Source organism: Eschrichtius robustus, chromosome 16 (genome assembly GCF_028021215.1).
Source record: "Eschrichtius robustus isolate mEscRob2 chromosome 16, mEscRob2.pri, whole genome shotgun sequence".
Taxonomy (NCBI): domain Eukaryota; kingdom Metazoa; phylum Chordata; class Mammalia; order Artiodactyla; family Eschrichtiidae; genus Eschrichtius; species Eschrichtius robustus.
Genome location: NC_090839.1, coordinates 24,633,451 through 24,657,243, shown reverse-complemented (window position 1 = coordinate 24,657,243; position 23,793 = coordinate 24,633,451). Strand labels below are relative to the sequence as shown.

The window sequence follows — 23,793 nt, the reverse complement described above, 5'->3', positions numbered from 1 at the left end:
GAAAAATTCCACCGGGCTAACAAGGAACAAAGGAAGCTATTTCTAGGGCAGTATGAAATTAAAAATAAAAAATCATGACCCAGGGTTCTCTGTGCAGGTTCTCCTCTTCCAAGATGGGTGCCAAATGACGTGTATCAGGTGCCTATTTGTGAGATCTGGGGAGGATCCCAGACCTTAACACCCCTTTGGTTGTGTCCTCTCACATTGTGGCAGGTAAGGTATTTTCATTCCCATTTTGTAGATGTGACAGTTGAGCCTCAGAAGTTATGTGACTTGTTCAAGGGGATCCAGTTTGTGGTGGGACTGGAAGTGAGGGGCTCTTGGCCAAAGATGTTTCCAGCAAGGCTTTGCCTTTCTTGCTCCCTCTGCCCAGATGCTTTTCCTCGAAATCTTGGCATAAGTGGCTCCTTCTTGTCATTCAGATGTTTCCTCCTCAGATGACATCCCCACCTGATCAGCCTGTATCACATTTTCCTGTGTATTTTCTACATAACACTTATTAGTATCTGAAATAATTAATTTTATGTGTTTCCCTCCACTAGAATGTGAGCTCCATGAAAACAGGGGCAATATCTGTCTTGGTCACCATTTTACCCCCAGCACCTGCAGTAGTAGATACTCAATAATATTTGCCGACTGATGGAAATAAGCTGGGGAGGGAGGAAGGGAAGGAAACCAACATTAGGTGAAAGCTTGGGATGTTTCAGGTGCTTCTCATAAACTATCTCATTTGATCCCCTCATAGCTTTTCCAGGTGGGTACTGTATCTCCATTGGGTGGATAAGAAAACATGGGAAGTGAGGTCAAGTCGGTCGTTTGTTACTTTTGAGGCCATAGGCTCCTTTGAGAATCTCCATTAGACACAAACTTTTAGCAGACCATGTGAAGGAATTCAGAGACCTCTTCAGGCCTACTCAGGGATCCCAGATCAAGGAACCCAGGATTAGGGAACTTGCCCGAGGTCTTTCTGGCCTCAAGCCTTTGCTGGTTCCTCCCTCCATGGCAAGGATAGATTCCCTTTAGTGGACATCAGGGAACCTGCTGAAGATTTTGGAGCAGAGCGAGTTTATGATGCCTTGAGCCTTTGATGTCTCCGACCTGAGTTCAAATCCTGACTCCACAAACTATCAGTGTGACTATGGGCAAGACTTCTCACCTCTCTGAATCCCACTTCCCTCACTTTCAAAATGGAATCTGTTTTTTGGTTTTTTTCTCACAATAACTAATCTTTATTTGATCTGCTCGTTAAGTGCCGGGTACTTGGCTGCTGGCTTTACAGTTGTTATCTCACTTTCACCACAAACCTATGAGGTGAGTACTGTTATCATGTCCATTTTACAGCTGGGGACTTGGAGGCTTGAAGAGATGCCCTGACTTGCTGAAGATTATGCAGCTTTACACTCTTAGCCATTGTGCACCTACACATGTACCTTGGGATGTGCCACGAGCTCAGGCTTCCCAAAGCTGACTTCTGAATCCATTGCAAACTCTGTTGGGTTTGTGGGAACATTTGAGTCTGAATTAGTTTAAAAAAAAGGCAAGGAGGGCTGCACTGCAGTGTGAATGGAGGCCAATCTCTTTGTACGTTGCCTTTCCCCCTGTAAGGGCCCCTGGCCAAGCCTAGACTGGGCCTCTTGACTGGGACATCTGTGTCGTCCCAGGGTCTGCATTGCACGGAGGTCTGCATTTGTGCACGTGGCTGCTGTCTCTTTTTAGCAATGACGTCACTCTGCCTGGAATTATGAGGCTGTCTCCACACCTGACTGGGGGCCACTGCTTGGCCGTTCAGAGTGGAATTCCTGTGTCTTCCAGCCCCTACCTACCACAGGCCTGGCCCAGCCATGCTGCTCAGGAAATGCCTTTGGAATCAAAGGGAGGACTCTTCCATGTGTTGAGGATTTACTGTGTACCAGGCCTGTCCTGGACACTTTACATGTGTTATCTCATTTACACGCCCCAGTAATCCTGGGAGGGAGAAGTTACTGTCTCTATTTTACTGAGAAGAAACAGACTCAGTTGGGCTTTGCCTTAGGCCCACTTGGGGTGATTGATGGCACCAGGACTGACTCTAGGGCCTGTGTGCTCATTGTGCATGATGAATTCTTGAAGCTGTGGGCTGATAAAGGGGAGACACTCCTCAGCCCCCAGGACCCTCAGAGACTTTCTACCAACAAGCTTCTAGTCCAGCTCTCATTTCATCCATAAGGAAACAGGAGCCCAGAAAGGAGCGATGACTTACTTATAGCCCCTCTTTTCTGCTTACTACTTATCTGTTGGTTTTTTTAAAAAAAAAAATTTATTTATTTATTGGCTGCATCGGGTCTTAGTTGCGGCACACGGGATCTTTCATTGCGGCTCTCGGGCTCTTCGTTGTGGTGCACGGGCTTCTTTCTAGTTGTGGCTCGGGAGCTCCAGAGCATGTGGGCTCTCTAGTTGTGGGGCACGGTCTCTCTAGTTGTGGCCTGCGGGCTCCAGAGGGCGTGGGCTCTGTAGTTGTGGCACGTGGGCTCAGTATTTGCGGCGCGAGGGCTTAGTTGCTCTGTGGCATGTGGGATCTTAGTTCCCTGACCAGGGATCGAACTGGCATCCCCTGCATTGCAAGACGGATTCTTAACCACTGGAACACCAGGGAAGTCCCACTACTTATCTTTATCTACTTCCTTTTGGGCAGGATGAGATCCAATTTTACTCATCATTATACCACCCAGATAGCCCAGTGCCTGGTCCTACTTGACACTCCGTAAATGCTTTTAAATTTTATTTATTATAAAAACATTGAGAAAAGTATAAAGGTTAGTATAACAGACACCCATATACCCACCACCCCGCTTGTGAAATAAAAACTGCTAATACAGCTGAAGGCCCCCTGTGTGCCCCTCTACAACTGCATCTCCCCAACCCCTGGCGAAGTTAAGAGTCTTCTGAATTTGGTGTTTATTATTCTATGCCATTTTGTATTCATATACCATAAAATTCAACCTTTTTAAGTGTATAATTTAGTGGCTTTTAGTGCGTTCACAAGATTGCGCAACCATCACCACTATCTAATTCTAGAACATTTTCACCCCCAAAAGGAACCCCATACTCATTATCAGTCACTCCCCCATTCCTCCCTCTCTCCAGCCCCGGCAATCACTAATCTGCTTTCTGTCTCTATGGATTTGCCTATTCTGGACATTTTCTATAAATGGAATCCTGTATGTGGTCTTTTGTGTCTGGCTTCCTTCACTTACCATAATGTTTTCAAGGTTCGTCCATGTTGTGGTATGAATCAATGTTTCATTCCTTTTTATGGTATGGTATTCCATTGTGTGAATACGGCACGTTTTGTTCATCCATCACTTGTGGACATTTGGGTTGTTTCTGCTTTTTGCTATTATAAATAATGCTGCTATGAACAAGTTTTTGTGTGGATATATGTTTTCAATTCTCTTGGTTATATAGGTGGACTTGGTGGGTCATATGGTAACTCTATGTTTAACTTTTTGAGGAACTGCCAGACTGTTTTCTAAAGTGGCTGCACTATTTTCCATTCCCACAAGCAATGTATGAGAGTTTCAATTTTTACATCCTCACCAACACTTATCTCTTTGATTATGACCATCCTAATGGGTGTGAAGTGGTATCTCATTATGGTTTCAATTTGAATTTCCCTAATGACTAATGATATTGAGCGTGTTTTCGTGTGCTTATTGGCCATTTGTATATATCCTTTGGAGAAATGTCTATTAAAACCTTTTACCCATCTTAAGGGCAAAAATATTATTGAGTTTTAAGAATTCTTTATATATTCTGGATACCAGACCCTTATCAGATATATGATTTGCAAATATTTTCTCCCATTCTGTGGGTTTTCTTTTCAGTTTCTTGATGTTGTCTTTTTTTTTTTTTTTTTTTTTTGGTAAATATCTCTATATTTTATGCAGCCTCTTTATATTGAAGAAATGGTTTTTTTTAACATCTTTATTGGAGTATAATTGCTTTACATTGTTGTGTTAGTTGCTGCTGTATAACAAAGTGAATCAGCTATACGTATACATACATGCCCATATCCCCTGCCTCTTGCGTCTCCCTCCCACCCTCCCTATCCCACCCCTTGATAGTGTCCTTTGAAGCACAAATGTTTTTAATTTTGATGTAATCTAATTCATCTATTTTTTTTCTTAGGTTGCTTATGTTTAGAGTGTCATATCTACGAAACCATTGCCTAATCCAAAATCATGAAGACTTACATCTGTCTTTTTCTGTGAGATTTATGGGTTTTGCTGTTACATTTAGGTCTTTGATTCATTTTTAGTTAATTTTTGTATATGGTGTGAGGTAGGTCCTATGCATTTTTAGTCCTTTTACTAGGTGTGTGTATCTAAAAAAAATATGATACTGTTTTTCCTGATTGGGGGACTTTAAATGGTAACGTGTGTTCTTGTGCAGCTTGTTTTTCTCATTCAGCCTTATGTTGGGAGATTCATCCATGTTGATAAGAGTAACTAGTTCATTTGTTTTCACTGCTCTATAGGTTTCATTGCATAAAAATACCACATTTCATTTACCTTTTCTCCTATGAATGATCCTTTGGGGTTGTCTCTACTATTTTGCTGTTACAAAGGGTAAACAGTCTAATATGTGCCTCCTTGTGCAGTATGTTGAAGGTCATGGGCATATTCAGATTTACTAGATAATACAAAATTACTCTCATAAGTGGTTTTACAAATTTGCACTCCTGCCAGCAATGTAATAGAATTGCCCTTATTCGGCATCCTCACCAAGACTCAGTATTGTTGGGCTTTTTTGATTTTGCCAGGCTAGTGGGTGTGAAATGATATCTCATTAGGATTTCCCAGATTAATAGCAAAGTTTATTTTTCAGTAAATATTTGCATGGTTGGATGGATGGCATGAAAGTAGAATGGATTCAGCTCTTTGATGAGGAGATGACCCTCTGTTCTGCCTGTGGCTAGAGGATGGCGGGGCTCTGGGCCTAGACTGCCAGCTGTGTGTAGGGAGACCCTGGAGCTAGGAAGCACTGGGCGAGACCAACGACTCTATATCTATGGGGAAAGGCAGTTGTCACCTTGAAACCAGCAATGGGAGCCTTACCCCAGGGAGAGGCTATAGTCTTGCGCTTCCATCCCCCCACACTTTCCCCAAGAAGGGAGGGAGCTAGAGAGAAGCCAGAAGGGAATTGTGTAACGATGAGAATGGGGTCCCACAGTCTTAGGAATGACCCTTTCTTGAGGACCTTCTCATGGTCTCTGTATTGGTGGTATGTATTTCCCTTGGTTTTTTGTTTTGTTTTGTTTTGTTTGTTTTTAATTTTTATTATTTTTTGGCTGCACCTCATGGCATGCAGGATCTTTGTTCCCCGACCAGGGATCGGACGTGTGCCCCCTGCAGTGGAAGCTCAGAATCTTTACCACTGGACCGCCAGGGAAGTCCCTGTATTTCCCTTATTTATTCACTGAGTTTGGGGATGATGATAATGATAATAAGAAAAATAATAGTAAGGATTGTGTATTGAACACATATGCGAGGCATTGTACCTTTTTCTTTTTATAGGTATTATTTAATTCCCTGTGGAGTAGGTGCTGTTATTATTCCTGCTTTATAGGTGAGGAACAGAGGATCAAAGGGACAGAGTAACTGAAGGTTTGTACCCAAGCAGTCTGACTCCAGAACTCTTAAGCACTGTGCTGTATTGTTAGCCTGGCTCAGCTAAACCCAGGACAGCAAAGAAAGGAGAAGCTTGCCCAGGCTTGGGTAGGTGAGAAACACAAGTCACAATATCCATTGGGCCTGGCATGGAGAAGGCAGCAGGGAGCAGAGTGAGAGGCCCCTGGGGAAGATGGTTCTTTTTTTTTTTTTTTTTTTTAATATAGGGTGATTCCAGTTTACACTTTCTTTTGTTGCTGTTATACATTTATTTTATTTAGTTATTTTTGGCTGCATTGGGTCTTCATTGCTGTGTGCGGGCTTTCTCTAGCTGCGGCGAGCGGGGGCTACTCTTCTCTTGTTGTGCGTGGGCTTCTCATTGCGGTGGCTTCTCTTGTTGCGGAACACGGGCTCTAGGCGCACGGGCTTCAGTAGTTGTGGTGCGTGGGTTCAGTAGCTGTGGCTCGCGGGCTCTAGAGCGCAGGCTCAGTAGTTGTGGTGCATGGCCTTAGTGGCTCCGCAGCATGTGGGATCTTCCCGGACCAGGGCTCGAACCCGTGTCCCCTGCATTGGCAGGTGGATTCTTAACCACTGTGCCACCAGGGAAGTCCTGTATTATTTCTTATAAATTCTTGTGACTATACAATTATCTCAAAAATTTCAATTGGAAAATGATTGGAAAATGAAATTTAAGGCCCAAAGAATTAGGTAGGAAAATAGAGATATTTGTAATAACAACATTTTCAACCCATTAAAAAAAAAACCCCTGAGGGCTGTGCTCAAGGAGACCTCTCACCCTTAAGTTAGCAAAGTGCAGATTCGCAGAGAGGTTTGCAGTATACCCTGAGATGTGGGAGAGCGCAGGGTCACCCTGCACACCTCAGGATACCCAGGGTAGACCGTTTGGGTTGGTTTCCAATCCTAATTCATTGAGCCTCTCTCTGCCCTTCACCTACCAAGCTGACTGACCATGATCACAAGGGCAGAGACACAACCTCACCCCACCGTCCCACTCTACCTCTAACTGGTCTTCTGAGAGTTCTTCCCCCATCTCCACTCTACCAGGCAGACTCCTCCTTAGGAGCAAGCCTAGAACCAGTCCCAATCTGGATGGCATCAGAGAGTGTCTGTTGAACTCAACGAAATGGGAAGCTGACATAGGCTGGGACAAGCCTGTCTTGATCCTGAGACCCCAGGCAGGGCCAAGGCTTTGGCACAGGATTTTGGCAGTGAGGTGGCTGTGGTCTTATAAGACCCTGGGACTTTCCTCCCACGTGGTATGCCCACAAGGATGTCTCTTCCAGAATGTTGGCTGCCCTGGTCTCTACCTCAAATTCCATCCCCAGAGTGGCAGACCCAAGGCCTCCCCACCAGACTACCCCAACATACACATCACCACAGGGCTGGCGTGTTCACACTGTTGATCTCTTACCATGGGCTAAGCACTCTGGTTCATTTGTATCTCTCAGCAACATTATAAGGCAGGTACTCTTCGTATATCCATTTTGCAGAGAAGGACCCAAGGCTCAGAGAGGTTAAGTAACTAGCTCAGGGTCACTTAGCTTGTAAATGGCAAAGCAAGGACTCAAAGAGGCAGTCCTAACACGTGCCCAGCCTAGTCCCTGCAGGTGCAAAGCTAAAAAAGAACCACTGCCTGCTCAAACGGAGTCAACGATAATGTTGTCAGACATTTACATAGGGCTTGTATATATCAGGCACAGGCTAAGCTCTTTACATACATTATTTCCTTGACTCTGCTTCACAACCCAATGGAATAAGGTTATGCCCATTTTATGATGGAAATGGAAGCTCCGACAGGAAAAGGTCAAGGTCACATAGCAAGTAAGGGGCAGAGCTGGACAGTCTGACTCTGGAGCCAGAGCTATCAGACCCTCTTCTGCCATCTCTTCCTCCTTTTTTTTAGCATCCTCCCTCCCCCATACACTGACCCTCCCAGGCTTTCTTCCCGCTGCTGTTTCCACTCTCCCCCACCCCAGCTCCCCAGACTAACCCATGTCCGGAGCCCCCAGCCCTTTCATTCATATTCTGAGCATAGTTTGGAGGCTGAGGTCGGGTCAGACTATCTGGATGGTGACCTCCAGGGGTCAGCCCATACCCTAGGGTGTCCTTTAGCCCTTCCTATTTCCACTCAGCTGCCTGGCAAGGGAAGTCTTGGAGGGGCCCATCACCCAGTCTTCTTACCTACCTGCAGTGGCCTGCGGGATACGGTGGATAGAGTGAGCAGGACGCCCATACCTTGCAGAGAGGCCAGCGTTCTGGGGGTGGGGGCAGCACTGGGCCTCTCAGGACCGGGTGGTTCTGGAAGCTGATATGAGCAGCAGCAACTGCTGGCATTATCTGGGTTCTAAGAATAGCTTGGGCTGAAGTGTTGGGGGCCGGGGCCAGGGAAGAGGGCAGGAGCCTTTTTCCACTGCCCCCTCCACCCCTGCTGCTTGGCCTAGAAACTGGGAAGCCTTCCTTCTGGCTTACAGTTTGCTCTGGGATGATTTCGCATGGATACATCTTGTCCACCTTTGGGTTGGAGGACAGAGGGTGTCCCAGGGACTCAGACCCAGGGCTGAGGGCACTGAGCCCACACCCTGAGGACCCGCCCTCCTCCAGGCCCTCCCCACTGGCACAGAGTAGGGGCTTGCTTTTTCAAGGATCGATATGTTGGAAGCGACCTTTATTCATTTAGCAAACACTTAAGAAATAGGTAATACATAGACATGATTCAAAATTCAAAGGTATAAAAGGATACACAAGGAAAAGATATCAGTCTGTCCCTTTCCTAGCCTCCAGCCACCTATTCCTCTCTGCTCCTCACTTTTTTCATTTAATGAGATATCTTGAAAGTAACAACAGTAATGTAAATAATAATATAATATGAGGGAAACCCACGTTACATCATGAGTCTCCGCTATGTGCCAGGCACTGTTCTAAGCACTTCAGATGTTTTAACCCATATAGTGCTCATCAGAATCCTACGTGGTGGGTACTTTCTACGAATCTCCATTGTTAAGAGGTTAAGTGAGTTTCCACGATTTCATGGCTGGTAATTGGCAGAGCCAGGATTCAGTCCCAGGCAGTCTGATATTAGATAAGGTATTCTTCATCACTGCTCCGTACTTCTGCTCACACTTATGTCATGTCACTACACAGCACACCCTTGCTCTTCCTAAGGGCCAAGGTCAGAGATGTACTATATATTGAACACGTGCCATGGCCAGGCTCAGGCTGGTCTGCAGCAAAAAATAAAAAAGACTAGGTCTCTGCCCTCATGGAACTGGCATCCCAGTGCCCATGAGTGTCTGTCAACCAAGGTAGGAGGAGGGAAACCCACGTGTCACTCACATGCCTGGATACCGTCTGCTGTTCACACACACCCTGTCCCTTATCCACCGGTCCTTTACTCACTCAGCCTCTGAGCTAGAAGGCCTTAGAGCCCAGAGCTATAGGTAGGAACATGGAGATCCAGACAGAAGTAGACACGAGAGATCACAGTGTGGCCCTCGTGAGCTTCATCCCCTGCCCCCGGGATCCATTTCAGCAGGGCTGCTGGGGGGTGCCTCTAATCCAGGGCCCAACCATTGTTTGAAGTTGGGAACAATTGAAGGGCAAGGGAGCTATAGATAGATCCACAGCTGCTGTCACCTGTTCCAGCCTGGGCACTGGGCCCAAGCGTTGTCTACGTGGGGGTACTTTACCACTGAGGGCCCCCTGGGGGTGGGAGATTGGTCCAGCCTAGCTCAGCTCTACAGAGACTGAGTCAGAGGCCAAGACAAAGAAACAGAGTCTCGGAGGGCAGAGAGAGACAGAGTAACACAGAAAGACCAAGACCCTTGAGAGATACAGGAAGCTCCCACCAAACGCCATAAACACGGAGATTGGTTGGGGCTCTGGGAGGGCTACACAAGCACATTTCTCTCTGGGAGAGCCACATCCCAGATTCTTCCGAGGCAGTTGAAGGAACATGTTTTGGGGAGTGCTCTGGGAGAATCCCGAGATCTTTGAAAGGAAGACGTTGTGCTGCTGTGTCTAGTCGTAGCTTTAATTCAGTATGTGACCTTGGGCACAGACCTGCTTCTTCCTCTGTGCCTCCGTTTCCCCAGCCACCCAATGAGAGGGTTGGTTTGCATGATCCCTGAAGGGCCCTTTCATCCTCTGATGCCTGTCAGGACATATTCCTCATGTGTCTAACCTCTCTCCCTCTTGCTGCAGTGGAGGCCATAGTCTCCTCCTTTGTTTGCCCTTTGTGAGGATGGGGGACAGCTGGTCCCCCCATCCCCTCCCCCCAGTAACCTTTCAGCCATAAATCCATGCTGAGGCGTCTCTCCACCGGATAAACAGCCCTGATGCCTTTTGGCTGCCCTCATCCTATTTTCTGCTTGAAGCATCAGAGCCGGGGCCCACTCGGGCCCTCTGCAGCTGCCCACGGCCCCAGGAGGGGGACAAGCCTTGGACGAGCAGGGGCACCCCCCCGGGGTGCCAGGGTGGAGGCCCCTCTTTGGGCCTCACCACCTCGCATTTAGACCCTTATGGCAGCCGCCTCCTAAGTCTTCCTGCCCCGGTCTCGCCCCTGCAGTCCATCCTCCACACCAGCTGTCATGGGGCTCTTGTGAACACATAAATCTGAACACACTGTCAAATGCCCTTGCTCCGAGCTCTTTGATGAAAAAAATAAATTAAAAATGCCTTTGATGGCTCCCCAACTCCTGCAGGATAAAGAACCAAATCCTAATCTGGCTTTTGAAGCCCTTCACAATCCAGTCCCAACTGCTCCGTCCAGCCTCACCTCCCTTTACGCCCGTGTGGCTGCCCTGGGCTTGGAGTTTAGGTTCATGCTCTCCGTCCCCTGTCCTCTACCTTCAGTGCCTCTCCCTGGACGGCCACAGCCTCCTCACTGGTCTGCCTGTGGCATCTCTTGCTCCTTCCGGTCCATTCTCTATACTGCAGCCAGAGTGATCATTATTAACCTTTACCACTTACTCTCTTGCCCTAACAGCTCCCCGTTGCACTTGGAATAAGGTCCCACAAGAGTCCCGGGACCCAGCCCCTGCCTACCTGTCTAACCTCACCTTGCAAAACTTTCCCCACCTTCCTACCCCAGCGGCACTAGCACTGTGACAGGGCCTAAGACACACCAAGCTATGCTCTGCCTCACGGCTTTTGTATTTACTGTTCCTCCTGGTTGGAATATCCTTCCCCCAGCTCTTCACCTAACCGGCTCGCTCTTATCCTTCAGGTCTTGCCTTAAATGTCACCTCCTCAGAGAGGCCCTCTCTGACTAACCCGAATAGAGTTACACCCCCGTTACCCTCCACAACACTACTTTGTGTGGTGCCTTCATAGCACATGCCACAATCTTTTATCCTTCAAACTCCTCCATTCTGACATCCTCCTTGAGCATCATTTTTTTCCCTGGACAATGAGTGTTGTGTTCCCATCCTGGCCACATAAGAGAAGCTGTCAGATGCATATTGAATTGAATTCATGTGTCCCTCCCTCCTTCACAGAGTCCTTCAATGTCTTTATCCAAAGAAGGACTTCCAGGCACTGGGGTGCATTGCTGGCAGATCTATTTGGGGCTGGGGTGGCTCCCAAATTACATCCTCTCTGCCTACCTGCCTGCCCTTGCTTTCCCCAATACTCAGCTCCTCTACTGGCATTTTGGGCTGGAAGAGGAGACGCCAGAGGTACTATGCCCCTTTCGGGCTTTGCCTCATCAGTCTGGCTGCTACTAAGCTGTGGGTTCCAGGACTCTTGGCAACTGCTGATCTGAGGTCTTTGGAGGAGAGGAATTGGGGACACCTAGACCCTGGTGCCCAGCTTGGCTCTAGCCCCCTACATACTAAGACTTCCAATCTCTATCTTTGGCCACTTTACTCTCTTCCTTGACTCCTGCTTCTCCCCTCCAACTCTCTTCTTAGCCAGGCCCAAGGTTCCCTGGTGTAAGTGGGGGCTGGCGGACAGCATATCAGTTTTTGAGGGCAGTGTTAGACCTATTCAGGGCCACCTGGGTCTGGGGGCCTGGAGACACAGACTAGAAAGCCTGAGGTCCAGCCCTCCCCGACAGCCTTTTCTGGGGCTGTCAGTACCCTAAGTCCCTTGAAGATGGTGTTTCTTTGAGTGATTTCCAGGGAGAGTCCCTCTAGCCCAGGAGGGTGGACACACTGCAGGCCAGGCTGCAGGTGGCCCAGCTGCCCTCATGCTGGTCCTGCCTGAAGTTGCTTTCTCCTTTCCCAGTTTTCATGTGCAGGGGTAGAGAGCTTGCCTTCGGAGTGGGATCCTGGAGTCTGGCCTGGGCTTCCCTCTGTCCCCATCAGGGTCTTGATGTCCTTAGCTAAGCTGATTTCCCTTCCAGCCCTCTAGCCCTGATGCTCCTGATTCCTAATGCCCTAGGAGTCTTTAATTTAAAAAAAACAACAGGGGACTTCCCTGGCGGTCTGGTGGTTAAGACTTTGCCTTCCAATGCAGGGGGTGTGGGTTCGAACCCTGGTCAGGGAGCTAAGATCCCACATGCCTCGCAGCCAAAAAACCAAGACATAAAACAGAAGCAATATTGTAACAAATTCAATAAAAGACTTTAAAAATGGTCCACATCAAAAAAAATCTTAAAAAATAAAAATAAAAAATAAAACAACAACAAACAAACAAAAAAACCCAAAGGAGGGACAAATGTAAAAGATACAGGGAAGTACAAATAATAACAAACCAGTGTACATTTTGTCATATTTGCTTCAAGTCTTTTGCCCCAGGATTCTAGCACTTCAGGGTTCTAATGACCCTGGGTTCTAACACCCCAGCAATCTAAAATTGAGGTGCATATATGTCTTGTCTCTGTACTTATAACATTGGGAAGAGAAGGCAGGAAGAAAGACTTTGGGCTGTCTATACTGGCTACGCAGTGGGTGGGTTTGTTGGGTTGAGGGTCGTTGTTAAGAAACAAAGCTTCCAGAGGGTCTAAAATCCTGGAATCCTGGAATCCTGAGGTTGGAGTAGACCTCAGAGGTCATCCATTCCAAAGCCTCAAGCCCTGTGCAGTCTCTACTTGATTCTTCCTTGCTTTTGGCAGGCTCATTTTCTTCCAAGGCAGACTCTTCCATTGCTGATTGGCTCCAAGTGTGAAAAAGTCCTTTTTTGTGTGTATCTTCAAACTCTGCTTCCTTGTAACTGCACTGTTGTTCTGCTCTTGGGGCCACACAAATCACACAGGCTCCCTCTGTTCCAGCATGGCTGTTCAGGTGTTTAAAGTTGGTACCTTAAGTCCTTGCAGATTGTAGCATTTGTTGCATCTCTCAGGTGCATCTTGGGTTTCCTCACTGCTTTGTCATGTTTGTCTGTGAGCTCATCTCAGCAGGAAGGTGTGTCCGGTGTAGTAGAAGCGAACTTACAGAGCAGTTCTAGACCCACTTCTTTGGGTTGGTTTTTCAGCCCCAGGTTTCTACACTGAGCAGGTAATTCTAGAATTCAGACCCACATTATATTTGGTATAGGCTAGGCTCGTTAGAGATTCTGATTCTCCAGGCCAGTTCTATTGCTTGGGCCTTAGGCACAAAGCCCTGCTTTCTGAGCATCTTTGAACAGGAGCAGAGTTTTCCCTACCCTCTGGGCTTTCTATAAATTGCTCAAGCCCAGCTCCTTAGCCTCTGACGCCATATGGAGATTAAAACTCTAATCTGAACTATCAATCAAGTTTGCTTCATTCTCTTACTTCATAGATATTTATTGACTTTCTACTATGTGCAGCTACTCTGCAAGGTGCTAGGGGGCCTAGACCAAGCTCTTGCCCTTTACTGGGTGTGGGTGTGGGTGGGAGGCGGGGGCAGAGAAGAAACAATCTAAGTTCTATGAAGAGAATTAAAACAGAATGATGTTGTCACAAATATGACGTGGAGAGAAAAAAGAAAGGAATACATAATGTAGGACTCCATTCATATAAATTTCAAAACAATCTGTGATATTAGAAGTCAGGATAGTAGGTGAGGGAGTGGTAACTGAAAGAGGGTTGATGGGGATGCTGGTAATTTTAGGTTCTTGAACAGAGTGTGTTTACTTTGTGAAAATTCATCAGACTGTACAAGAATATTCACCGCAGCCCTGATTGTAATGGCAAAAAGAGAAAAATCTAAATGTCCACCCAAAGGAGACCTGTATCATTTTGTAACATGGGGAAATATCTGTAGGATAAATTACTAAAAGGGTCTGGGCATTTGTAATTTTGATAGATATTGCCAAATTTAGCCATGCATTTTTTTTAAAAAGAGTTTGATAGGTGTTGGTTCTTTTTTTTTTTTTTTTTAATTATTGATTTGTTTATTTATTTATTTATGGCTGTGTTGGGTCTTCGTTTCTGTGCCAGGGCTTCCTCTAGTTGCGGCAAGCGGGGGCCGCTCCTCATCGCGGTGCGCGGGCCTCTCACCATCGCGGCCTCTCTTGTTGCGGAGCACAGGCTCCAGACGCGCAGGCTCAGTAATTGTGGCTCATGGGCCCAGTTGCTCCGTGGCATGTGGGATCTTCCCAGACCAGGGCTTGAACCCGTGTCCCCTGCATTGGCAGGCAGATTCTCAACCACTGCGCCACCAGGGAAGCCCATGGCCGTGCATTTTTAACAAAGTTTTCATGTAATATACATACCGTGAAGTGCATACATCTTAAGCGTATAGCACGATTAGTATTACAAAGTGAACACACCTGTGTAACCACAGCCCAGCTCAGTATATAGAGTGTTTCCTGCATTCCAGAAGCTTCTCTTGTGCCTCCTCTCGTCATTACTTTCCCTCAAAGGACCACTCTTTCACTTTATCATTTGTTAGTTTTGCCTGTTTTGAACTATTTATGGTTGAAAATGTATCTTTGAAATTATTCCTATAGACTATAGATATGTCTGTATATTTGGAATTGGTAGCCCGTTGGTGCAGAGGATTTCTCTTTGTGAGCTCAGCCTAATGTCTGGCTGGAATCCTGGCTCTGGACTTCTTTGTGTCCAGTGTCGAAGTTTCCAGGATCCTTTGATATTCTGACTCCAAAATTCTGTGGCGTCACCAGGGCCTGAATGGGGTGACAGAAAAGGAGAGCCTGGAAGTGCCCTGACACATTCTGAAGGCAGACTGAGTGTCAGCACCCCGAACCCCTGATGTGAGTAGGGTGCAGGAGGGGGCTAAGAGTGGGAACTTGGCTTCCTGTGAATCTTAAATGTCATTATGAAGCGGGCTCCTGATTGGTCTAAATTTCCTCAATTTGCTTCCTCTTCAGCCAAATTATTCCTTTATGCCTATGGTCCTAGGTCTGGTTTTCTTCTTGTGTAATTTCCCCAGGGTACCTCAGAGAACTGGGGATAGAGGTGAGGGGGAGTGGGGAAGAGACAGCATCCAGGTGCCTGGAGAGAGATGCCTTAGTGTGTCTGCTTCTCTTTTTGGCTTGGTCTCTGCCACTGTTTATCTGTGAGGTTTGGCTAGTGGTTTCCTTTCCCTGGGCCTCAGTTTCTCTGGATGTGTAAAGAGGATTGGACCAAATAGTCCCAGAGTGCATTTTGTGGTCGCCCTCCCTGAATCTCCTTGCTCTCCACTTCTGGGGGTGTGGACCTTTTTCTGGGTGTATCAGACTCCCTGTGACTCAGTTCCTCTCTCCCAGCACCTCAGTCTTCCCAAATCTCTCACTGCCTTGTCCCTGCCCCTGTCGGTCTGAATCTCAACCTCTGAGTGGAGTGAGTGTCTCTCTCTGCCTTTGTGATCCCCTGACAATAGGAGGTAAAAATAGCCCAGGGGCTGTGCTGGTGGAGATAAAAGGGAATTTGCCTTTTGTGTCCTGTGGCCAGGCCGGGGGGGCTGTGACACGTGGAGATTGCTGACATAGCTCTCCTCCGATGACCTTGACGGCGGCAATAAAAGGGGTAGCCCAGCTCCCAGCCCTCACCGTGGTGCTGAGGTGGGTGATCAGGGCTGGAGTTGGAGCCCAAGGGAGGGCAGACAGGCTGATGGGTGAGGGTGCTTGTGGGCTGGCACAAGTCTCTCCATTTCTGTTGAAGAGGATGCTCTGGTGTTAGAGAGAGAGAGAGAGAGAGAGAATGTGTGTGTGTGTGTGTGTGTGTGTTGGGGGCTCACCAGGGAGGCTGAAGTGGGGAGCCCCACGGAATCACCTACCGTTAGGTCTTGTGGGTTGTTCGATCATGCCCCAGTTTGGGGCCCCTGGTCCCTCAGTTCCCCTGTCACTGCCATCTTCCAGTGCCTGCTGCCTTGGACTGCCTTGAACCTCTAAGATCTCATCCTGCACCTCTCAGTGCCACTATCGTGATGGATGTGAGTGAACTTGGGGAGTCTGCCCTCTACCTCCGCCAGGGCTACCAGGAGCAGATGAAGGTGCACACTGTCCTGTGGGATGGTAAGTGAGGGCAGAGTGGGGCACAGCTACAGAGAAGCCCTTATGGACTCAGACCAGGAGTGGGGAGGGGTGGCACTCAGCTCGGGTCTGAAGGGGCACTCTGGCCCGACAGCTTTAGCCCTGAGGATAAAATCCCAGGGAGCCTGTGTACATCACTGTATTTCTGTGAGCAAGCCTCGGTTTGCTCCTCTGTAAAATGGGACAGTATCACCTGCCTCCTGGGGCTGCAGTCTGTGGCTGGAGCCTGAAGCTTCTGAGATGAGAGTGATTGGTATGTGTGCAGGCTGCCTCCACATGTCCATAAAACCTGTGCTGGAGTTATTTTTAGTGCTTTCCATAGAGCCAAAGCCTCTGTTTATCAGGGACAGGAATAAAGGCTACTATTTATGACCCGGTTTGCTCATAGGACAATAATAACAATAGGCAATGTGTATCAAGTGCTTATTGTGTGCCAGGCCCAGAGCAGATGACTTTCCACGCATCATCTCAACAACCTGGGGAGATGGAGACCAGGGCCAGGGCCGGCTTCGTGGGTGTGCAACCTCTGCAGCCACACAGGGCACCGCCCTCAGAGGGGCCTCATGCTCGATTTAACACTCTGCTATCACCATCTCGAAATTGTAAATAATTTCTTAACAAGAGGATCTGCATTTTAACACTGGGGCCTGCAAGTTATGGAGCTGGTCCTGACTAAGGCACTTGACTAGTAAGTGGCAGGACACCTGAGTCTGTGCCTTTAACTACCATGAAATATGGGCTCCCTGGAGCTCTGGGGCCAGCTGGCCAGGCAGGAAGGAGCATAAGACAGACTTACGAGACCGGGGTTTGAGTCTTCAGTGAAATGGGGGAGGCAGAACCCACTGAGAATTAAGTGCCTGATATTGAGGGCTGCTCCATATGGGAACTAAGGACATGCCCATAATGTTTTACCTTTGAGGGACAGGCCCATAGAGAATGAGGGATTTTCCTGAGGTCACAGGGCAAATACAACAGAAGCAGGAATCTGAACCCAAGTGTGTAATCCAGGGCTGTGAGGGAGTGTAACGTCAGTCAGGGAATCCTTTGAGGAGATCTCTAGGGACCCTCCCAGCTCTGCCCTTCCGGGAGTCTGTGTCTGGAAGGATCTTTTCTGGGTACTCCTGCATCCTGACAGAGGGGCTTCTAGGAGGGGCACAGCTCTGTAGACACGATTTGAGAACCCCAGCTGGGTCCCCAACCCCTGGATGTGCGTCAGCCTTTCTCAAAACCCCCATGCTCTCCCCGAAACCCAGGGAAGAAGCGGGTCTGGGTACCTGATGAACAGGATGGTTACGTGGAGGCTGAGGTCAAATCCGAGGCTACTGGGGGCAGAGTCAACGTGGAGACCAAAGACCAGAAGGTTTGGCTCCCCCTTTTCCCGGAATTAGCTCCTCCGCCTTCCCGGGTGTAGCTCCTGACCAGTGTGCTCTGGATGAAAGGGGGTCTGGGAGCGTACAGGAGGTCAGTTTGTTCCTGCCCACCTGTCACCCCACCGTACGGCCTTCCTGGCAGGTGCTGACGGTTCGTGAAGCTGAACTGCAGCCCACGAACCCGCCCCGCTTCGACTTGCTGGAGGACATGGCCATGATGACGCACCTCAACGAGGCAGCCGTACTGCACAACCTGCGCCAGCGTTATGCTCGCTGGATGATCTATGTGAGCCATGGGCCGGGGAGGGGCCACGGGTGGGATGGGGCTGTGTGTGGTGGGGGCGGGGCCATAGTAGCAGGGGCGGGGCTAGGGCAAGAGGCACAGCCTGGTGGGGACAGAACGGGGGAAGGGGCGGGGCTGTGTGCAGTGAGGGAGCAGGGCTAGAGGCAGGGTAGGGTGATGTCATGGGGCTGTGGAGGCGGGGCCACTGGCTGGGGCGGGACTAGAGGTAGTGCTGGAGGTTTGGCTACAGCAGTGTAGGGGCGGAGCTGCAGCAGCACAGAGGCTGGGCAATGGGGCTATGAAGGGGCCACGGGCTGTGGGCAGGAGTAAGGGCTAGGGCGGGGCTAGGGCGGCCACAGAGGGTGTGGCATCGCACCTTAAGCAGCTCCTTGGGGGAGTTTGCAAGGGTCACAGTTTTGCGAGGGCTAGAGCCTGGGAATGGGAACTTGGCCTCCAACAACCTATCTATACACTCTCTCCTCAGACATACTCGGGCCTCTTCTGTGTCACCATCAACCCCTACAAATGGCTCCCGATCTATACAGCCTCCGTGGTAGCCGCTTACAAGGGAAAGCGCCGCTCGGAGGCCCCGCCCCACATATATGCTGTGGCAGATAACGCCTACAATGACATGCTGCGCAGTAAGGGCCGCCTTGACTCGTCACCCCCACCCGAGGCCCCTCCCCCGGCTCCAGGACCCCCTTCCCTCCATTTGCACTGCCCTCCTTTTGATGCTGCTGGACACTCTAGCATAATCCTTCTGTCTCTCTGAGTGGGAGCTGGCCTGCAGTCTGAAGGTCCCACCTGGTCCTTCCCGTTTCTGGCCCTGGGTGGTAGAGGGGCTGCCTCAGCGCCAAGGATACCCAAAGTGTTCCACCTGTGGCTGGTCCCTCACTTTGGCTAACTTCTCTATCTCCTCCCCTTTCTTCCAGACCGAGAGAACCAGTCCATGCTGATCACGTGAGTGTGGGGCTCTGGGGATGGGGTGGGAAATGCTGGCCATCTGGCAGGAAGAGAGTGGAACTAAAATCATTTCCCAAGGTTGAATACAAAGTGCTTAGGGCAGGGGTTTTACCGCCTGGAGTCAGTGTCCCAGGTGAAACTAAATTAGAGCATTTTCTCTGCCCCCTATTCTGGGCAGATGTATTATGGGTGGTGTGCAGGAAGGGGGTAACAGACTGATCACCAGCCCTGATAGCCTCTGTCCCTAGGGCCTGGAATCTTCTCCCAACTTGATCTTTTGGGAGTTCTGATTCTCGCTCAAGGAGAGTGGGGAGACCCCTTTCCTCCTTCTTACCATCTCCATATTTCTGAGTCTTATTTCTAATCCTTTGTTTGCCTTCACTGGTAAGTGGTAGAATTCTTACATACCAAGTTTATATCCAGCCAAGCCAATATGGACATCGTTCGTGTGTGGGGGTGTGTGTATGTGTGTGTGTGTGTGTGTGTGTGTGTGTGTGCAGCCTGCTGGTGAAGATCAAGGCCTTTGAAACCAGAAAGACCTGTATTCAAGTTCTCACGGGTCCACTTCCTGCTGGTGTGCTTGGGCCTCTGAGTCTCATCAGAAAAGACAGAACAATCCTACTTACCTACCACACAGAGCTATAGGAGTCAGTGAGTTAATGTCTGTACCTGGCACACAGCAGAAACAGCTACATAACTTCTCTGAGCCGCATTTCCTTATCTATCAAAAGCGGATGATAGTGGTGCCTGCCTCACAGGTTTCTGAGGCTTAAATGAGCCAATATAGGTAAAGCACTTGGCCCAGTGTCTGGCAGTAAGTTAGTGTTCAGTAAACAGTGGCATCATAATGTGTTTTCTCATCTCACTGGGATGGTCTAGGTTGGCTTGTTTTGTAAACAATTCTGAGCGCTAATTTATCTCAGGAGTTTTGAGTTGGGGTGTGGGTCCTGAGTTGGGAGCTGGGTGTGGGGAGGGCAGAGGGGCCCTGCTTGAGGGGTAGGGTGTTGGAGGATGGGAGGAATTAGAGTAGCCAGATGGACATTGGTGACTCATGTTTGTGTCGTCCAAGGGGAGAGTCGGGGGCCGGTAAGACGGTTAACACCAAGCGGGTCATTCAGTACTTTGCCATCGTCGCTGCCCTGGGAGACGGGCTGGGCAAGAAGGCCGTAAGACTCGCCCACGCGGGCGCTGCTCCCTGCTGCTTCTGTTTTTCTTTTCTTTCTTCTCCTTTTTTTTTCTTTTTAAAAAGTTGATTCCCCAGAGCCTCCAGCCCTGCCTGAGCCTCCCACCCTGGTGGCAGACTCTGGCCTGAGCAAGGCTCGACCAGCGAGGCTGTGGCCATTCTCTGTCACATTGTATGACGCGGTTCCAGGCTTACCTCACTGTTCCCATCTGTAACACAGCGGATGGGACCACATTGCTATTGCTAAGCATTTTATGTATTTTTTTCCCTTTCATCATGACCTTCATATTTTGAGAGAGTTTACCAGGTAGGCTGCTTTTACCAAGAAGTAATTGTTTTCTTGGTTTTCATGCACCAAAGACACAGTTACCTGCTGTGAATCAAACAAGCAGGTTCAGCCAGAGCCAAGGGCACTTGGCATTCCCAACAGCCAAGGTTAAGGGGCAGTTTTGCACCCCATGATTTCTTTATGGTTTTTGAAATTTTCTGAAACAATGGGGGAACCATTTTTTTGTTTTGTTTTTGTTCTCGAGGTACAACTTTCATTCCTAGCCCCAGGGCCAGCTGTTCAGAGCTCTGTGTGTGCTCCCCTACCCCAAAATGGGTTGCCTTTTCTTTCCAGAAACCCAAGCCTCCTCCTGCACAGCCCCTACTCCTGGTCCTGTTGAGCCTTGCGTTTATTCTGGGACATTTTTCTTTCTTCTTTTTCTTTTCTTTTTTCCATTTAAAGTTTTTTTCTTTTTCTTTTTCTTTTTGCCTCTTCCTATTTTCCCAGTTGATTTTCTCGTTTTTTCTTTTTATTTCAGTTTTGTTTTTTTGGTGTGGTGGTGGTTGTTTTTATTGTTTTGTTTTGTTTTTGCTGTTGACTTTTTGGTACTCTTTCCTCCCTCCCCCCCACCCCATTTTCCCAACTCCCTAAGTGTCTCTGAGGATGCTACAGAAAGTCGGGTCTTGGTCCAGAAACAGGAATGGAGGGCAGGGAGTTGGCAGGGATGCAGCTGGGAGGGGCAGGGGTAGGGGGCACCTGGGCAGAAAGGAGCCCTGCATCGTGGAGTCGGGGTTGGGGGGAGCTGTCAGGCAGGGGAGGTAGAGAGAAAGGCTGCCCCTCAGGGGCCATGGGTGCTGGAGCTTAAGAGCCTTATCAACCTCCCTCCCCTCGGCCCCCAAATTGACCACATCTCCAAAGAGAGCCCTGTTCAAAAGCCCTGGACTTGAATGTGTGGGGTGGAGCTCGGGGGAGGGGCTCCTGCCAGTTCTCTCCTGCCTCTGTCTCCCCAGCAATACCTCAGGGGGATTTTTAAGTCTTGCGCTCCCTGGAGGTGAGTGAATAACCACAGTCCCCTGGCATGGGACAGGTGGCATGACACCTGTCACTCCAGAATCTATTCCTTCCTTTTTCTCCCTTTTTTTCCCAGGCTGCTGGGATCCAGGGTAGGGAAGAGAAAGAAAGGGAAAAGGAGGGAAGACAAGGATGAGGCTAGGAGAGCAAGGGGGGAGGATCCCCTCCATTCAGTAAGTCCCTCTAGATGAGACATACAGGTGGCTTTGGGCATCGTGGAAAGCAGGATGCCTGGGCTCAGTGTCTGTTCTGCCCCTGACCCACTGTGCCATCTTGAGCAGATCACTTTCCTGCTCTGAGTCTTAGTTTCCTCATTTGCAAATTAGGGCTAATGATATGCACCCAACAGGGCTATTTTGAATAATAGTCGGTGTACAACTGTACAATGAAAATGCACCTCATCACAATACAAAGGAGTAGTGTGAAGAAGGGCAGTCACAGAGGGAGGGGAGGGGTCAGAAGGTTTGGGCAGGAAGAGGTCTCTTCCAGCCTCAGAGCATCAGGGAGGCCTTCCTAGAGGAAGGGGCACTTGAGCTGGGCTCTAAAGGGGAGTAGACTGTAGTCAGGAGCCTCTAGGGCTTGGGGCAGGGTCACTTCCTGGGGCATGGGAAGTGAAGGGATATGGAGGAGGCCAGAGACGGGGCTTGGGGGGGCTGTGAATAGGAGACCCCCAGACGCAGCCGCTGCCTCAAGCCCCTGACTAGGGCCATGTTTGCTCCACTTTCTAGCATTTCTCCTTCTAACAGTCCCTGGAGGGTCGGGCATGAGGGGTCGGGGGCGGGTACACATTTGGGTGACTAACGTTCACTGTCCCGCTAACCACCCCACTGCCCGCTCCTGCCTGGTGACACCTCCCACCCTCTAACGTTGTCTTCCTTCTCCTCCCGGCAGTTTCTGGCCATGAAGACCAGGGTAGGTATGGGGCTGGTGTGAGTGGGGCAGGCAACAATTATGAGGTCCTGGGGAACCCCCCTTCCCTCCCCTTCCCCTTCCCAACCAGAGGTTGTCTGGGATGGGCCGAGACCCCGGGACCATGGGCTGACAGAGCCCTCGGCCCGCCACCACCAGGGCACCCTCGAGGATCAAATCATTGAGGCTAACCCTGCCATGGAGGCTTTTGGCAACGCCAAGACCCTGCGGAACGACAACTCGTCCCGCTTCGTGAGTGCCGCAGTGGGAGAGCCGGGCGTGGGGAGACACAAGGTGGTGGGAACCTTGGACAAATAGGGCAGCGCTGGCTGGGCCCCCAACTGAGGCTGCTTTTCTGCCCACAGGGCAAGTTCATCCGCATTCACTTCGGTCCCTCTGGGAAGCTGGCATCCGCGGATATTGACAGCTGTGAGTCTAGGAGAGGGTGGGGGAGGGTGAGGATGGGGAAACAGGCCCAGGCCTGAGTCTTTCCGCTCAGACTGAGTGTCTGTCATCAAGTTCTTGGGGCTCCCACCTGTCCCAGGCGCTTCTCTTCATCCCCTGGCCACAGCCCAGCTCAGGCCACCTCACCTCTCACCTGGAACATTCCCCCAGCCCCCGTGTGGTCTTCCATTCTCCATTCCTCTGCTGGTTCTCCTTTCAGCCAGAGTGATCTTTTCTTAGAGACTAATCTGACCACATCGCATTCCTGCTTAAAGACCTTTTCCAGATCCCATCACCTTAAGATGGAGACCTAAATCTTTATTTGGCCAGTCAGGCTCCTTGTGACTGGGCCCTTCCCCTCACCCACCATCCCAGTCTTTTCTCTGGCCCTCGATAGGGCAGGCCTGTGCCCCTCCTGCCCTGGCCTCATCTCTACACCTCGAGTCCCCATCCTTCCCGGAAGCCTCCCCCAATGCCTCTCTGGGGCCATTGCCCATCCCGCCTGACCCAGACCTGCTGCATAGACACCAGGTGCCCAGGCTGCATGCATAGAGGGGCCCCCACGCTCACTGCTCCCCATCTTGGGGTGCATGGCCAGATCCTGATGGATAAGCATGGGCAGGTGGTGATAGACGGGAACGTCATAATTCATGCCCCGACCGACCCATGCGCAAACACACAGAGGCTCTGCTCGGTGCACACATTGACACACCAGCAGTGCTCTGGAGAAAAGGAGTGTGGTCTGTGGATGGTGGAATGAAAGCACAGATGAAAGAATAGACAAATCAAGACCCATACACAGACAGCTACGTTAATACACCCACACGCAGAGACACACAGACGTACAAACATACACATTCCTACACCGTGACACGTGCGCTGATGGAGAGACACCCTTCAGCACATGCTGGCATGTGTGCAGACACGGCACCTCCACACACACCCCTGCCCCTTGCTGACACGTCCTCCCTGCCCCTCAGCCATAGTGGGGTGACCCACTCGGGAAACTAGGCCAGCGCCTCCCTTTTCCCCAGATCTCCTGGAGAAGTCAAGGGTGATCTTCCAGCTGCCCGGTGAGCGAGGCTACCACGTCTACTACCAGATCCTCTCGGGGAAGAAGCCAGAGCTGCAGGGTGAGGGCCAGCAGCAGATGGGGTGGGAATCAGAGCCCACAGGTCTGGGTGGCAGTTGGGCTGCCCAGCCTTGTCCCGGCCCCCATCAGATCAGGCCCTGGGCTACCTGTTCCCCCACTGTTC

At 49.8% G+C, this 23,793-nt stretch overlaps 1 protein-coding gene across 1 annotated transcript in view; it reads left to right on the top strand.

Moving 5' to 3' along the window:
- Positions 1–23,793, top strand: part of MYH7B (myosin heavy chain 7B) — a 41,295-nt gene that overhangs the window by 1,952 nt on the left and 15,550 nt on the right. The window contains 13 exon segments of the mRNA XM_068524734.1: positions 15,504–15,575; positions 15,873–15,920; positions 15,923–16,028; positions 17,300–17,406; positions 17,559–17,702; positions 18,184–18,340; positions 18,632–18,659; positions 19,732–19,828; positions 20,235–20,237; positions 22,076–22,096; positions 22,253–22,345; positions 22,459–22,522; positions 23,572–23,670. Of these exon segments, the coding sequence (XP_068380835.1) occupies positions 15,504–15,575; positions 15,873–15,920; positions 15,923–16,028; positions 17,300–17,406; positions 17,559–17,702; positions 18,184–18,340; positions 18,632–18,659; positions 19,732–19,828; positions 20,235–20,237; positions 22,076–22,096; positions 22,253–22,345; positions 22,459–22,522; positions 23,572–23,670 (1,039 nt within the window).